The following is a 16730-nucleotide window of genomic DNA, read 5'->3' on the forward strand; positions in this document are numbered from 1 at the left end:
CTTGGGTCGCTTTTTAGTTTTTCCCTATGCGGATCTGCCCTGACATTAACATAAATATAGTTGCAGCCTCAGTCTTTAGGATCACTGGGGGGTCTCAATGGTTAAACAACTGATCATAAAGTGATGGAACATCGTAGCCATAAATATCTTTTTTTATTAATAACACGTTTGCTTGAGGAAACGGTTTTCGAAAGGAGCAGCTGCCGCCTGACACATCTCCGCACGAGATTCTGTGGTCACCATTGGTGTAAAATTTTATTGCACAAAGATGAGCGAAGTCTATGAAGAAGAGTATATGGCTTAATGACTCTGGTTCATCTTTATTCGGTATGATGGACTGTACGGCTAGCGGGGGAAGCCCCAGTCTTCATCAATTGCCTTTGAAAGGGAATTTGTCACCAGGTTTTTCCTATGCAATCTTGAGAGTTGAGACCCTGATTAAATACAAACAGCCCAGTAATTGTAAACAGGAAATTATCACTACAGGACAACTGGCCCTGTGCCTCCTAGTCCAACCTTACCCCCAGCGCTGATTAGCAGCTCTCTGACTCTATACAATGTACACAGAAATCTATGGAGTGTGTGGCATTACACACAGCTCTGCTACATCTGCAGCAGTGAAAACTGATTCGGTCACAACTGTTGCCCCAGTAAAGGCCCTGTCACACACAGAGATAAATCTGCGGCAGATCTGTGGTTGCAGTGAAATTGTGGACAATCAGTGCCAGGTTTGTGGCTGTGTACAAATGGAACAATATGTCCATGATTTCACTGCAACCACAGATCTGGCAAAGATTTATCTGTGTGTAAAGTGGCCTTAAGTGACACATTGCTGCAATCAGGATCTCTACCCATACAACATGCTACTGTTAGATTACAGAGCAAAAAACCTGCTGACAGATTAACTTTTAATCTCATCCTGTTGCTCTCAATGAATATCAACAGTTTCTTTTAACATCCTGAAGCTGCAAACCTCCTGATCACATCACAACGGTGCAATTTCCTGGACATTTGTTACCTACAAGAGATGAAATCCCGGCTTATTAGTTATTTCTACTTATTGTGAGCAAGGACGTGGAATTGTTACAAAAGGGTTTTTTTATGATTTATAACATTAACATAACCTGGAAATTTCTCTAAAAACACGTCTCACAAAAAGTTAGACTTATGGGTGAAATTTGAGAATAATACTCAGATGCTCTCTGACCTTTTCAGGTGACATTAATGTTACCTTCTCTAATCTTTTGGATGCTTCTGTACAACTGTTCAATGTGTCAGGAAGTTTTGCACAACTTGCTGTTCTCTAACAAAGAGCTTAATGGGAAAATTCACAACAGGTGTTTGATCCATGAATTTGCCCAATAAATGTCGGGGTTCAGTAAGAAGTGGTATTAAACAGCCCTCTTTATCATGCTGATCATGTTTTGACATCATGAGATGAAGACAACACCTAACAATTGATCAACAGTACCGTGTCATTGTGAGGCTTCAAACAGGATGTTCTCAGACGGAAGAGGCCACTGAGCTTAGAGCGTCACAGAGTGTCACCAGCAGGTTGTACAGAGACTCAGAGAGACTGGAAGAGTCACTGAAAGGCAGAGAAGTGGGCGTCCATTGGCCACATCCCACACTGATGACTGCTTCATTATGAACAATGCCCTTCAGAACCGGATGATGAATGCCACACAGCTCCAGGCACATTTAAGTGAGGTGGGAGGCATACAAGGGTCACGTCAGACCATTCAAAACCGTTTATATCAGTGTGGTCTGCGTGCTAGACGACATGCAACTTATCGGACTGCACAGGCACAAGAGTCATCTACATACCGGACCATACCACTGGGCACAGGCGTTATCGACGTACCTGACCATACCACCAGGCACAGGTGCAATCTATGTACCGGACTGCAACACCAGGCAGAGGCGTCATCTACGTTCCTGACTGTTCCACCAGGCACAGGCATCATCGACGTACCTGATCATACTACCAGGCACAGGCGTCATCGACGTACCTGACCACGCCACCAGGCACAGGCGTCATCTATGTACCGGACTGCACCACCAGGCTCAGGCGTCCTCTACGTACCTGATCACACTACCAAGCTCAGGTGTTATCTCCGCTGCACGAGGGGCCAGTGGCCTCAGTACTGTTCACTGATAAAAGCCACTTTAGGCCCGTTTCACACGTCAGTGAAAAACACAGACGTTCTTCACTGACGTGTAAAACACGCACATGTCCCTCCGTGTGCCGTGATTCACGGCACACGGTTGTCTATGTGCAATCCAGGCTCCGTTCTCCGTGGTCCATGATAGCACATAGAGATTAACTCACCTGTGCCCGCTTACGCTGTCCTTGGTGCTGATCGCTCCCGCGGTGCAGCATCCGGCCGGCGCTGACCTCCGCAGCAGCTGCTTCTGAGTCGGCTGTGTCATGCATTCATGAGTATGCACGACAGTAATGAGCCGGCTCAGAAGCAGCAGGCAGAACAGGCTGCACAGAGCGTCGCTTGAGCCGGGTGAGTAAAAATGATTTTTATTTTATATGCATGTTTTTTTCTGTCACGTGTTTCACGGATCACACCACTGCGTAGTCCGTGGGACATCAGTGATGCCGGAAAAAAATGGACATGTCTCCGTGCGGCAATCACGGACACGCGGGTACGCCGCACGGAGACAAGGTCAGTGAAAAATCACTGATGTGTGAGCAGACCCATTCATTATAATGTGTCTGCGTATGTCAGTGATTCTGGTACGTAGAAAAAAAAGCACAAACATACCAGAATTACTGACGTGTGAAACAGGCCTAGGGCTGAGCAGAAATGATGGCCACCAACGATGTTGGAGATGTCAAGGAGAGCGCTATACATCAGCCATTGTTGTCACCAGTTGAGCCTTTGGTGGTGGTGTTAGGCCTAAGCCACACGGCGAGAAAAACAGTGCGAGTGGAGTGTGATAAAACATCTCATTCCCCTCGCACCAATTCTAGCCTGTGTGTCAGCACACATGAGCGATTATTGTATCAGCCCTAATCGGACTGAGAAAACAATCGCAGCATGCTGCGATTGTAATGCGAGACTCTTTCTCTCGCACCCATTCAAGTGAATGGGGCGAGAGAAAAATCGCACTGCACTCACGGTACACTGGTGTACCGCTAGTGCAGTGCGAGAATGGCAATAGCCGGCTACGCAGGAGAGAGGGAGAGAAATCCCTCCCTCCCCTCCTGAGTGCCGGCCCGCCCCCCGCAGCTGAGGTCTGCTCGCACGAACGGACCTCAGTTGCAAGCACACACGCATGACACTCGGCTCTGCTGTACTGCCAGCACGAGCCGAGTGTCATGCAAGTGGATCGCAGTAGTCCCCGTGTGGCCCCAGCCTTACAGTGTGGTCCGGTGTGTCTGGTCAGTACAGAACGGCCCTACACTGTGGAATGGTGCAGTGACAGCCCCGACTACTGGAATAACATCATTAATCCAGTCATTATGCCTCCGCGTGAACACTGGCCTAATCTCATCTTCATGGAGGACAATGCTCCAGCTCATTGAGGTTGCATCATTAGGGAACGGCTGCTGGAGACTGGGGGTCCTCAAATGGAGACACTTTCTCCAGAACTGAATCCCATGGAAAATCTATGGGATTAGCTGAGTCGCTGTGTAGAGGCTGTAATGCCGGCTTCACACGGTACGATCTTATCGTGTCATCGCACGAGCTGATAAAGCCTTAATTTAGGTTGATGCCATTCATATGATACGCATCTATCCCTTTGACACCTGTATTCCAAATTAATAATTAAAGACCTTTATCGCATGCGATATCTATATCTACACAAACCAAAGACAGCCAGTCATGATAGATGTAGAATTCTGATTTATTTGGGGAAGTGAAGGGTATAATATTCAAAGACCCTTGGCTGAGAGCCAGGGGTGCCTACTATAATCCTATTGGTTAACTTGCAAAAACAGCTTACATCGAGTAATATATATGTATGCATTTCATAATCTTATATTAAGCTAACTCAGCATGTATTAAAATAAAAGTATGTCTTATGATAAAGTGGAAAGTCCCATGTCTGAAATTGCCAGACATGGGTGTGTTTAGATAGATCAAGCTAAATCAAGCGCCATTTTTGTTAGTCCAGCATTTTCTTGATTATACTCAATATGTATTAAATCCCATCCATAACAGTCCCCCCTTTTGAAGATAACCAAAAAATCTTTTTCATAAAGTCCATCCGTACCCGCCTCCGCCGTTTGTGCGTCACGGGCAATTAGTTGCCTGTGGCGCACAAAGTCGTTTACCCCCCGTCACACGCACTTACCTCCCGGACGACCTCGCTGTGGACGGCGAACATCCTCTTCCTGAAGTGGGAGGGACGTTCGGCGTCACAGCGACGTCACACAGCGGCCGCCCAATAGAAGCGGAGGGGCGGAGATGAACGGGACGTAACATCCCGCCCACCTTCTTCCTTCAGCATTGCCGGTGGGACGCAGGTAAGCTGTTGTTCGCCGTTCCCGGGGTGTCACACGGAGCGGTGTGTGCTGCCTCGGGAACAATGAATAACCGGTGCGCAGAAGGAGGAACGACTTTTTGAAAATGAACGACGTGTCAACGAGCAATGATAAGGTGAGTATTTTTGCTCGTTCACAGTTGTTCGTAGCTGTCACACGCTACGATATCTCTAACGATGCCGGATGTGCGTCACAAACTCTGTGACCCCGACGACATATCACCCGATATATCGTAGCGTGTGACGCCGCCCTAACTCTGTACTCAAGAACCTCAATGACCTGAGGGCCGCCTTTAAGAAGAGTGGGATGCCGGCTTCAGCAGACAATAACAACACTGGTGACCAGCAGGAGGTATTGGCCACATGACAAGTTACTGACACATTAACATTTTTTTGGGGGGAAGGGGGTGTATAGAGCTGAGGAAATAGCAGTAATTATCTCTGCGTCACCAATCTTTGGGGGAAACTTTAATACAATGTCCTTTAATCCGCAAAATTTTCAGAAATTGCTCAGAAATCTCACTAAAGATTCAGCTTTACTGCTGAGACGGGCAGGGCATGCTGGGAGTTGTAGTTTTGCACGTGTTGGATGTGTTGCATTCTCTCACTACTTATATAATGGAACTGCGGCTTGTGACCACAATAGGTCACGAATCTACCCTCTAAATCCAGCCAGAGCCAAGTGTGACCCAGCAAAACTACAAATCCCGGCATGCTTTGCCATACACTAAACTGGGTAATGGCGATGGGACTTGTAGTCCCGGGATGCCACCTATAACATAGCGGCGGCATAATAATAAACCCGTCGTCACGTGATAAGGCTGCACCGGTTACAAATCGATATAGGATATTTAAGGTAGATTTTGACCCCTCCACAAAAAAGAAAGTATATAAAGGCGACAGACGCGCCGTGCGTATGGCGTCATCACGCTGCGCCGCAGTGTCTGGAGTCGCGCGCTGATATGAGGTGGTGACGGCAGGTTGGCGGAGTGCAGCATGGCTCGGGCGGTGACGGGACTGCTGACTGCCGGCCTCGCAGTGTGACAGCAGGACGCGGCATGGAGGACGTGAAGCTGGAGTTCCCCTCCCTCCCGCCATGCACGGAGGACGCCGAGGTGAGAGCGGCCGAGCCGGGTCCCCTGACCGGGGGCTGCGGAGAGGAAATGTAACAGCTGGCCTCCTTCACACCCGTGTCTCCCGTACGTGGCACGTTTACACACCTACCGGAGACCCGTAAATGCCTTGACATCAACCATGTGTTCGTGTGCTCCACACGGCGACAGGCCCGTTTTTCTCGGCAGCACCGGTGTCACACGGGCCGCACACTGGTGTGATCTGTGTGACACCTACCTGAGAAAACATGGGTGACATAAAAACAAAGCATTTATACTTGTGGCTCCTGTCTCTGCTGTTACTTCCGGGTCCGCTCATTATGCCTCATGAATATTCACTGCACACCCGGAAGTAACAGCAGTGCCGGGAACAGGTAAGGAACAGCTCATGCTGCCTGTGTGCTATCGGGCTATTACACTGATAGCATAGGAACAGCACACATACCACACAGACATACCTTCACTGTAGACATGCAAAACGTTAGGGAGACTGTGAAGGCGGCTCACTAGGGAGGAATATAAAGAGGGAGCTTAATGCATATATACAGGAGGAGGGGTGTAAGCTATATACAGGGGGTATACACACAGGGGGGATGTAATATGTTCAGTATGCTATATCTGGGGGTGTAATATTTATACAAGTGGGAGAGGGTGTGTATTCTATACACAGGGGGAGGTGTAATCTATACAGATACAGGGGGAGTGAGGGTGCATCCTATATACAGAGGGGCCAGGGAGCAGAATATTTATGGAGAGTAAGTTTAAATATATAGGAGAGGAAGTGTAAAATTATATACTGGATATACTGGGGGAAGAGAGGAGTGTAATGGAATATATTGGGAGTAGGAGGGAGTGCAAGTATATGTGGATATATACTGTGTGTGTGTGTGTGTGTGTGTATAAAATGTGGAGTGGATATAGAGATATATCTAGCTATATGAGGGGGGGAGTGAGGGAGCGTAGTTTGTGTCTGTGTATTGAGATCTATCTATCGTGTGTGTGTGTGTGTGTGTGTGTATATAAGTGTATAATTATTATAATAATAATAATAATAAAAAATGAGTTTGTAATATGTATAAGGGGGGAGGGGTGTAAAATAGGGAAAAGGGAGTGTTAAGTGTGTGTGCGCATATGGAGCAAATACATAGTGTGTGTGTGTGTGTGTGTGTGTGTATGTGTATATATATATATATATATATATATATATATATATATATATATATATATATATATATATATATATATATATATATATATATATATATATATATATATATTATATATATTTATTTACAAGCGATGGGAGTGGGAGGCTACTGGTGTATATACAGGGGTTTAGGAGGGAGTATTATATTATATTATTTTTTGTGCTTTCTTTTCCCATCAGGACTGGAGTTATCCGATGAGGAGGGAGATGCAGGTATTGTGGATTTTATTTATTTTCTATAGCCGGTTTCATGATCACGTTCACACACTCCGTAGATCTTGCTGTGTGGCAGGGGCGGGGTTTTGTATTTAGTGGATGAGGAGAGCTTTTTCTCTAGTGATTTATGTGCTTTGTTTGTTTTTTCTTTTTTTCAGGAAATTTTACCCGGCTTATTTTTGGGTCCGTACTCAGCAGCAATGAAAAGCAAAGTATGTATCCTGCCCCCTCTCCCCCCTCTCCTCTCCTCCCCCCACTAATGTAGACCTAAATGAATTGTAGAGCTAATATTGGCAGGTTGTTGCTGTAATTTGACCCCATGGACATTGAGATTTACTGCAGTACCTGGCACAGCCTCGGGACACGAGAGGCGCTGTTTCTGAGCTGCTATGAAAACTTGCAATGTCTTTAAGCAGATGCCCCTTTATTGCAGCTCTCCATCCTCCAGAAATCCGGGATAACACACATAATCTGCATAAGGCAAAGCATCGAAGCAAATTTCATCAAACCAAATTTTCAACACCTATTCCGGTAAGTGGCGTTACATGGTAAGTTACAAAAAGCATTGATTATATAAACTTTGCAATGAATTCAACATTTCTGCAGGGGGACAATCGTAAGTGTGTGCGCCCCTGGATTAGCATTATATTAACCTCCTGATCCCCTGCACAAGACATGACACTACATCTGTTTCCCTATCGGTTACTGTGACATCCGGTTCCAGACGTGCGCCTCCATAAGATGCTCAGAGGACATCAGTCCGGTCTCCTTCCATTTTCGTTCATTTAGTGACGTTCTCACCTTTCTTTCTCTTGGTTCACAGATATCTAGTCCTGGATATTGCAGATAACCCCATTGAAAACATCATCCGCTTTTTCCCTATGGTAAGTTCTTTTGTAGGTTGTGTCTTCTACTCTTAGTAGTCACAGTAAATGTATTTTTCTCTAGCGTTTCATTGGGGGACACAGGACCATGGGTTATGCTGCTGTCACTAGGAGGCTGACACTAAGTAAACAGAAAAAGTTAGCTCCTCCCCAGCAGTATAACCCCTGAGCCGGAGGCGGGCTCAATCAGTTTTTTGCTTAGTGTCGTAGGAGGCTGATGTGGGCCGACTGGGCCCCCTTCAGCCACTTGATTTTTTGCGTATATTTTTTCATTTTTTCTCTCGGCGACGCTCGTCGCTCTCATCTGTGGTAATTCTCTTTTTCTACAGGTATCGTTTCTCTACCTCAGCTCTCGCAGCCCGTGTGGGTACCACTCCCCTGGGTCGCAGAGGCTTGAGTCGTCGGGCCCTCTCCCCCGTCCAATTCCACGGTACCACTCCCGGGTTGGCACGCGGGGCTGAACTTTACTGAGCACCCCCTATTCACCCTGCGGTATCACCCCAAAGGGTGCAAGGGGCATACAGCAGGGACTGGACCTCGCAGCGCGTCTGGATTGTATGATGGGGCCCGCAGCGCTGCTACACTTCAGAGGGGCTTCCTCCCCCCACCGGCGTCCACCTCCCTGCCTGCCTGCCTGCCTCATTCTTCTCCTGCTGCCGCAGCCAGTCATCCGGTGTGCGGAGCACAGGGGCACGGGTGCAGAGCTCCACGCCTGCACACTGGCAGATGCGACGCCGCCCTTCAGGTAGGACACCCTCTCCTACCTTCTCCCGGGCGGATGCAATCTTTAGGCCCCGGTCCGGGCCTACTCACCGGACGCCCCCACGTCCCCATCCGGTCATCGGGCGGCTGCTAAAATTTAGGCCCCGGTCTGGGCCTAGTCGCCTGGCACCCCGGCCACGTCCGCGGAGCTCCCTGCCGACATCCGAGGTCGGGAGGGTCCGCATCGCCGCTGCGCCGCCGCCGCTTCGTGAGTGGGTCCGCCGGCGCTGCCTCTGCCCGCGGCGGCAGCTTCCAAATTTAGTCCCCGGTCTGGGCCTAGCCGCCTGGCACCCCGGCCACGACCGCGGAGCTCCCTGCCGATATCCGAGGTCGGGGGGATCCGCATCGCTACTGCGCCACCGCCGCATCGCTACTGCGCCGCCGCCGCTTCGTGAGTGGGTCCGCCGGCGCTGCCTCTGCCCGCGGCGGCAGCTTCAAAATTTAGTCCCCGGCTTCGGCCCTGTCTTCGGCGTCCCAGGCCCGCCTCCCGCGCAGCGCTATTGGCCGCCGGCCTCTCTGCCTCCGCCCTCCGCTCTGCTCCAGGCATCACTAGGGGGGTGGTGGATAGTTTTTCCCGCTCTCTTGGGTCCGCCTCCAGCCCCCTCAGCGTCCATTTTAAATAAAAAAAAAAAAAAAAAAAAGAGGATCAGGGCAGACTCCTGATCTGCGGATTGCTGAGGCTGCAGCATCCCTTATCAGGGAAAAATGGGCCCAAAAATAGCCACAATTTTTAACGATAGTAGGTTTTTTATGTTCATGGGTTGAGTTATTACTATATATGTAGATTGAGTTTATTAACTCTTACAGGTCTCAGCTTGAGATATTTGTTTTTGGACCGGTAAGCTCAGGTCTACGCTTCCCTCAATTGTTTTTTACATCCACCACAGCCACTGGCACTGCACGCCCCTGCTCCCCGCCCCTGCCGAATAGTTGGCGCCTGGCTCTGGCTAAATCCCCTCGCTGGCGTCCCTCGGGTTGGTGCGCATGCGCTGCGTCCCTGGCCGACGCTCTGTCAGATCATCCACAGGACTGGCGCAATCCCCTCGGGGAGGTGAGTCCCATACCAGGGGCCGGTTCCTCTGCCGGAAGCGGACCCGCCAGGTCTCATCTTCTGCGGCCCCCCAGGTTTCACCTTAATCCCCGGTCCAGACTGCCTGTCCTTCGGTAGCCTTTCGACCTCTCGGGTGATGGCCCAGGCGTTCCACCTCTGGTGAACTCCGAGCAGGACCTGGATGTTTTTGCCGCATGACAAGTAGCCTGCTAGGAATGGTGAGTCAAGCCGTAAGGCTACGGACAGCCCTCTTCTCTCTGTGCACGCAGGTCTCCTTTAAGACATTTGGAGCGGACCCTTGATGTAATCAGTGGACATCCAGAGTTCGCCGAGTTACCGCGTGATCACTGACAACAACCGGACACGAAGTTTACCAGCGGTAAGTCTTGTCAGTATCATTATGCCTTTCTCCAAGAGGGTTTTCGGACAAAATGGGCATGCTACACTGGAGTCGCTGTTTGATCACGAACAGCAACTAGACACTGCGTTTCCAGCGGTAAGTCGTGTTATTGCCATTATCATTCCCCCAAAGGGCTCCGGAGAGAGGGGGCATGTCATCTTGAAGAGACGAATGTGGCGGGCCCCTGCGGTTTACAGGGGACATCCAGAGTTCGCCGTGCTGACTGCGTGAGCATGGTTATTTCCCAGGCACGATGTTTACCAGTGGTAAGTCCCTTTACTTGTCATTACCCCTTCTCGAAGGGGGGCTCCGAAAGGAAGAGGCGCGCTACCCTGTAATCGACCCGCCTGGGTTCCTTCTGGCTTCTCGTCCCTAACGTGACGCTCCGCAGGGTCTCCGCGGACACCCTACGCGGCGGACCACGTTCCACCTATGCCGACCCTGGACTGGTTATCATCTTCCGTGAGTACCCTCTCTTCACAGACCTGGGTCTGACTGCGGCTCGGCCTGAGCCTCTAGCATCGGTGTGTACACCCGTCGAGACCTCTGACTCAGGATTAGGAACTGGAATCGACGTCTAAGGAGTCGCTGACTTCCCTTCCGACTGTACGTGAACGCCCTTCGGAGATGGGCGGGGCCAGTTGCTCCCCTAGGCTACGTCAGGGTAGAGTACTTCTCTCCACTAGGCTACGTAAGGGAAGAGTACATCTCTTCCCGGCATTGGCCAGACGCATCAGGATCGTCCCCCTACAGCTAGGTCCCAGTCCGTTCACGCCGCACCCGTCAGGGCGCCTCTATCCCTCCAACAGTCCCTCCGCCTCGCGGGACAGTGGGCCGTTCCAGTTTTTTAAGAGCGCTTGCAGGGATCACTGTCCCTGCGCATACTACGCTACAGGGCTGCTAGGTTCACTCCGCCCAGAAACGACCTAGAGGACCAGAGTTCTCCCTTCAAGGGCCCGCGCTTGAGGTTTAGACCGTCATCACTTTTCGCTACTAGGGTAGCTGAGCTACCGGAGGGAGTCCTCTCAGATCCCTACCCGGTAGATCATCTCTTAGGCACGGTATCGAGCCCGTCCACGGGTAGCTACTCCTCACGCAGGAGTAGTTTTCTACCGGGCACAGAGTCCCGCGTACCCTTTGCCATCCGCGCCCGTTTTTTTCCATCAGTTTTGCTATGCGAGCCCTCGGCAGTCTGTGGCGGGAATAGCGGCGGTGCACTTACCAGATTCATCCTTGACTCTCCAGCGGACCACTCTGAAGAACGGAGTCAGGAAGGTTCCGTCTTCGTGGGGGACTCGCCAATCCCCTCCTTGCGGACCAGTTTTCACAACCGTCCCTTGAAGCTCCCCTTTCCTCCTCTGGAGCGTGTTATCAACCGTCACCAGTCTCCCATGCTAGGGTATCCTTCTCCCCTCCGGTTAGCCCGGTTTACAATTGATTCTCTTGGTCGGGGTGGCCCATTCAGGTTCCACTCGGACCATGCCACAGCGGTGACGTGCATCATCCTCCAGGGAGATGCAGAGAGTGTCATGGCAAGGGAAGAAGCCTAGAAGATCTTCCTCTGGGACAGGTCTCTTCACTCGCTAATCTCGGCTCCACATACCTAGCGTGGACGTTTGGACGGCCGATTCTCTCGGCAAGAAGGACCTCGCTTAGGCAAATGGCTCTTCAACAGGGAAGTCACCAGCCAGTTCCCCGGCGAAGGAAGATCTCCAGTCGTGGTCCTATTGGTCTTGCGATCCCACTTTCAGGTCAATGGGGCATCGTGGGTGCCACCTGCTCTGGACTAGGTGACGATGCCCTCGACCGGTCGTGAAGCCTATTCAGGCTCTTGTGCGTCTTCCCGCGGTTTCCCATGATCTTTAGGGTTCTCAAGATGGACCAGGGCAGAGGAAGGCTCTGGAGTAGCCCAGGTGAGCATAGTTCACATATCTTGCTCAACTCCTCGCAGATGCCCCGTGACTCCTTCCAGACCGCCCAGTTCATCCGTGTCGGGGCCCCTCTCTTCTACCAGGACTCAGAAGTCCCAAGTCCAACGGGCTCACCAGTGGATCCTGGGTTCTGGCTCGGTCAGGTCTGTTGTCAAGAAGATTGCAGACAAATGGTGAGGGCTGGGGAGTCCAGTTTTCCTCGAGGATTTAATTCCACTCGTACAGAGCTCCCCCGGTGGTATGAGGAGCACATCTTCCCTTCTCCTCTCTCTCCCTCCCCTCCTTCTTGCTGGCCTTCTTCCAGTCAGTTCTGGATGCGGCACTCTCGCGTTTCCCTGTATCGACCAGGTGGCTGCTCGATTGTTCGGGTTTTCGGAGTCCTCTCACTTTCCGTCCTTCGATCACGGCCTCCACTCAGGGAAGCGTCCATCTGGCTCGGCGGTATCTTCGGTCACTAGAAACGTGGGACCTTAATCCAGTGATGGTTTCGCTTCAGAGTACTCTTTTTCCCTGCTCCCACCTGTTTTGATAGGTGGGCTCCTCGTGGCCGTCTTTTGGTTACGGACGGCATCAGGGCGGGCAGCCCTCTTGTCGCCTTTGCCCCTTTTCCGGCTCCTCTAGCAGGACAAGGGGGTGCTCCGGCAGAACCCTTCGTTCTGTCCAAGGCAGCTTGCTGTTTCTTCCAGAAGAGGAGTTTAGGTTTCAGTGTTCGGTTCTAGTCTCCTCTCTCAGCCAAAATGAGGGCCTAGTTCGTTCCAGGGCTGGTACGAGCCCTCAGTCTTTTAGGTCTGCAGGACACCACTTTTCGGTTACACCGACAGTCAGTCCATCCTTCCACCTGTTCCCAAGAGGCGCATGCCGGCGCCAAGGGCCAGAATTTCACATTGATCCATTCCTCCATATGGTTAGGCTATCGCACGAAGGACGGACTTCCGCCGCGGTCTACCGAGCAAGGGATACCCCTTGGCCGGATGGACTTCAGACGTCGACTGGCCAGGTCCCCTGGGTCGCCACCTGATCTAGTCGGCATACCTTTACTAGTTTTGACCAGGGTCACACCCAAGCTTCGGTAGAGCCCAGTCTTGGCGTAAGGTTTGCGGGCGGCAGTCGCACACCTGTATCAAGGTAGGTGCTTGTAGGTCTGGGTCAAGCCCGACAGGGGGAAGCGGCTCCTTCCTATCTCTGGTGATGGTTCTCTTCCCACCCAGGGACTGCTTTTGGACGTCCCATGGTCCTGTGTCCCCCAATGAAACGCTAGAGAAAGAAGGATTTTTGTGTACTCACCGTAAAATCTTTCTCTGAGTCTTCATTGGGGGACACAGCACCCACCCTGCTTGTGTTTCTTGTTATATATTACCTGCCGGTTACCCCAGTGGCCATATTCCCATGCCACTGGGCACACGACTAATGATCATAGTTTTTACCTTGTTTTATCCAGGATTGTTTGGTTCTCCTCCTACTGCTTGTGCACTAAACTGATTGAGCCCGCCTCCGGCTCAGGGGTTATACTGCTGGGGAGGAGCTAACTTTTTCTGTTTACTTAGTGTCAGCCTCCTAGTGACAGCAGCATAACCCATGGTCCTGTGTCCCCCAATGAAGACTCAGAGAAAGAGGATTTTACGGTGAGTACACAAAAATCCTTCTATTTTTTTTTTTTTTTTTGATCGCCCCTCTCATGAGTGGAGCTTCCCTCTGTTGTCATTCGACATCTGACCAGAGTTGCAGCATAAAATCCAGTAATTGAAATGAGAATCAAGTGATTAGAGTGCCTCCTACTGATGTCAGTTGTGGTTAAACTAGCCAGGATCAGTTTCATAAACTGCCTTCTTATGTGGGGTTCTCCTACTCCAGGGGGTGGGGACAGTATACTCAGAATAGTGTAATGAAGAGAAATACTGTGTTTTTCGTATTAGATGACGCACTGGATTATATTGGCTCACCAGGGGGGAGCGGCGGTGGTGTCACAGCTCAGGAGGGTCACAGGAGGCAATGTCAGCGATGCTGCGGGTTCGCAGGTGGTGTCATGGCACATGAGGGTCAGTGGATGGAGGGTAAGCAAAACTGCGGGCTCATGAGTATCGCTGCGGCGGGTGCATTGATCTGCCAGGTTTTGACGCAATGGACTTCAAGGAAACAGCTGTGGAGGCGGCGCTTGTGCAGATTGGTCTCATGGCCGTTTTCTTGAAGTTTATCATGTCAACTGCCGGCAGTTCAATGGAGCCCGCAGCGCACCCTGCCAATAAATTGCGCCCACTGCATTACCCCAAACGCGCAGTATCACCAAACCTGCTTCCTTTGACCCTTGCTCCACCTCCCTGGTAAGTCATATCCAGATTATAAGTCACCCAACCCTTCTCTGCCAGTTTTGGGGGAGTGCATATTACAATGTTGAAAATACGGTATGTTAAGAATCGTGCTGTCATGTAGGGTATGAGAGGAGGAAATGACAAACTGTTCTGATGAATGGGCTAAGAGTAGGATCAGGAGGAGAGGAGAACCAGCTTGCCTGTATCGTTTGGCTGCTGGTGTGCATGAAGCAGGGAAAAAGACTGATTCCATTTGGTTGAATGAAAGACTTCCAGCTTCTAAAAATCTCTTCAGCTTTTACTCCAAAACTGTATAATGGCAGATCCAAAGTGAAATAAAGGCGACTTGTTTTGATGGCACAAAGGTTTTTTTTTTTTTAACATATTTGTATTTAATACACACCACTTTTTTCTTTGTCGCTCCATTGGGAGACCCAGACAATTGGGTGTATAGCTTCTGCCTCCGGAGGCCACACAAAGTATTACACTTTAAAAAGTGTAACCCCTCCCCTCTGCCTATACACCCTCCCGTGCATCATGGGCTCATCAGTTTTTAGCTTTGTGTTGAAGGAGGCTGACACTCACACAATGCTCCACATTTTAGTCAGCAGCAGCTGCTGACTTTGTCGGATGGAAGAAAAGAGGGCCCATATAGGGCCCCCAGCATGCTCCCTTCTCACCCCACTAAGTCGGCGGTGTTGTTAAGGTTGAGGTACCCATTGCGGGTACACAGGCCGGAGCCACATGCCGTTTTCCTTCCCCATCCCTTAGGGGCTCTGGGGAAGTGGGATCCTATCCGGTCATCCAGACACTGGGACCGGCCTCCCTCCGCAGCCCCTGTGGGATTCTGCCGGACAGGAGACGGAGTATCATCAGGGACAGGGCCCTGCATCTACAGGTACTCTGTGTCCCCTTGGGGACGGTGCATAGAGCACCTTGACCTCAGACGCTGCAGCGACTGCGGTGATTGGTATGACGCCGGGACTACCGCGCCGACCGCGCCTGCTTGCCGGCCGCGGTTTTAACTCTAGTCCCCGGCTTTTGCGGCCTAGTGCCTTACACTCCCGCCCCCGGCCCTGCCAGTCAGGGGGAGGAGCAGGACGGTCGGTCTAACGCCGACAGGGCTGGAGCACACTTGGCTGTCCTCCGTCCCCCTCACTAAGCACTCTACGGCACAGATCCCCGCACAGGTACTCAGTGTCCCCTTGGGGACGGTGCATGGAGCACCTTGGCCTCAGATTTGGCAGCGACTGCCGGGTTGGTACGGGACTACCGCGACTGCCTGCCGGCCGCGGTGTTTAACTTTAGCCCCCGGCTTTTGCGGCCTAGTGCCTTAAACTCCCGCCCCCGGACCTGCCAGTCAGGGGGAAGGGCGGGACGGTCGGGCTGACGCCGACAGTGAGGGCCGGAGCACACTGGGCTGTCCTCCGCCCCCCTCACTAATCACTCTACGACACTGATCCCCGCAAGGTACTCAGTGTCCCCTTGGGGACGGTGCAGGGAGCACCTTAGCCTCAGACTTGGCAGCGCCTGCGGGGTTAGTACAGACTACCGCGCTGACCGCGCCTGCTTGCCGGCCGCGATTTTTAACTCTAGCCCCGGCTTTTGCGGCCTAGCGCCTTAAACTCCCGGCCCTGCCAGTCAGGGGGAAGGGCGGGACGGTCAGTCTGAGGCCGACAGTGACGGCTGGAGCACACTCGGCCGTCCTCCGCCCCCCTTACGTTTCACTCGGGGCACCAGATTCCCGCACTTTTGGGGTTACGCCCACGGCTCCCCCCTCCACTGTAAACGCCGACAGCCATGTTTTTAAGCAGCACACACTGCTTGAGCGGTCGGTACACCAGGGGGCTTCTTCTCGGTGCTGGGACCCCTAGAGTGCTGAACTGTATATATAGATAATGTTTGTATGCATTTTCACAGTTCGACTGTACATATGTATCCCTCAGTGATCACTGTGAGCATTGCTCGGGCCATGTGGCACTCGCTCAGCCGGAGCCGGGGGCACTGGTTGAGCTCCGCCGGCGTCCCCTGTCCAGGTGGCAGGGACAGAGTTGCAGCTTTTGCTGAGAAACTGAGTCATTTTCAATCCATGGCTCAGGCTATGGACAAATGGTCTGCTAAGATACTAGGAGCTTGCAGTACAGACCGGCCCCTTACACAGGCCCCGGGCACTGCAGGATCGCCCCCAGGCCTCTCTCGGTCTGCGACGAAGCGTGCTCCTGGGGTGGCCTCTAGTTATTACGTGGTGGACTCCGGCACGAACCGCAGTCACAGACCGGCTAAGCGGCCTTGCTTAGGATCTTCCCCGACTTCATCAAGGGTCTCAGCTTGAGGACTCTATAGAGGACGAGGCGGAGG

The 16730-nt window shown here is 51.6% G+C and overlaps 1 protein-coding gene across 1 annotated transcript in view; it reads left to right on the plus strand.

Annotated features, from left to right (window-relative positions):
- Window positions 1-5428: 5428 nt before the first annotated feature.
- The window catches only part of STYX (serine/threonine/tyrosine interacting protein), a 32976-nt gene continuing 21674 nt past the window's right edge, over window positions 5429-16730 (plus strand). The window contains exons 1-5 of the mRNA XM_075330909.1: window positions 5429-5618; window positions 7003-7035; window positions 7197-7250; window positions 7472-7569; window positions 7862-7922. Coding sequence (XP_075187024.1) covers window positions 5562-5618; window positions 7003-7035; window positions 7197-7250; window positions 7472-7569; window positions 7862-7922 — 303 coding nt within the window. The 5' untranslated portion in view covers window positions 5429-5561. The remainder of the gene's footprint in view (window positions 5619-7002; window positions 7036-7196; window positions 7251-7471; window positions 7570-7861; window positions 7923-16730) is intronic.

The sequence above is a fragment of the Anomaloglossus baeobatrachus genome, chromosome 12, assembly GCF_048569485.1.
Source record: "Anomaloglossus baeobatrachus isolate aAnoBae1 chromosome 12, aAnoBae1.hap1, whole genome shotgun sequence".
In the NCBI taxonomy this organism is placed as follows: Eukaryota; Metazoa; Chordata; class Amphibia; order Anura; family Aromobatidae; genus Anomaloglossus; species Anomaloglossus baeobatrachus.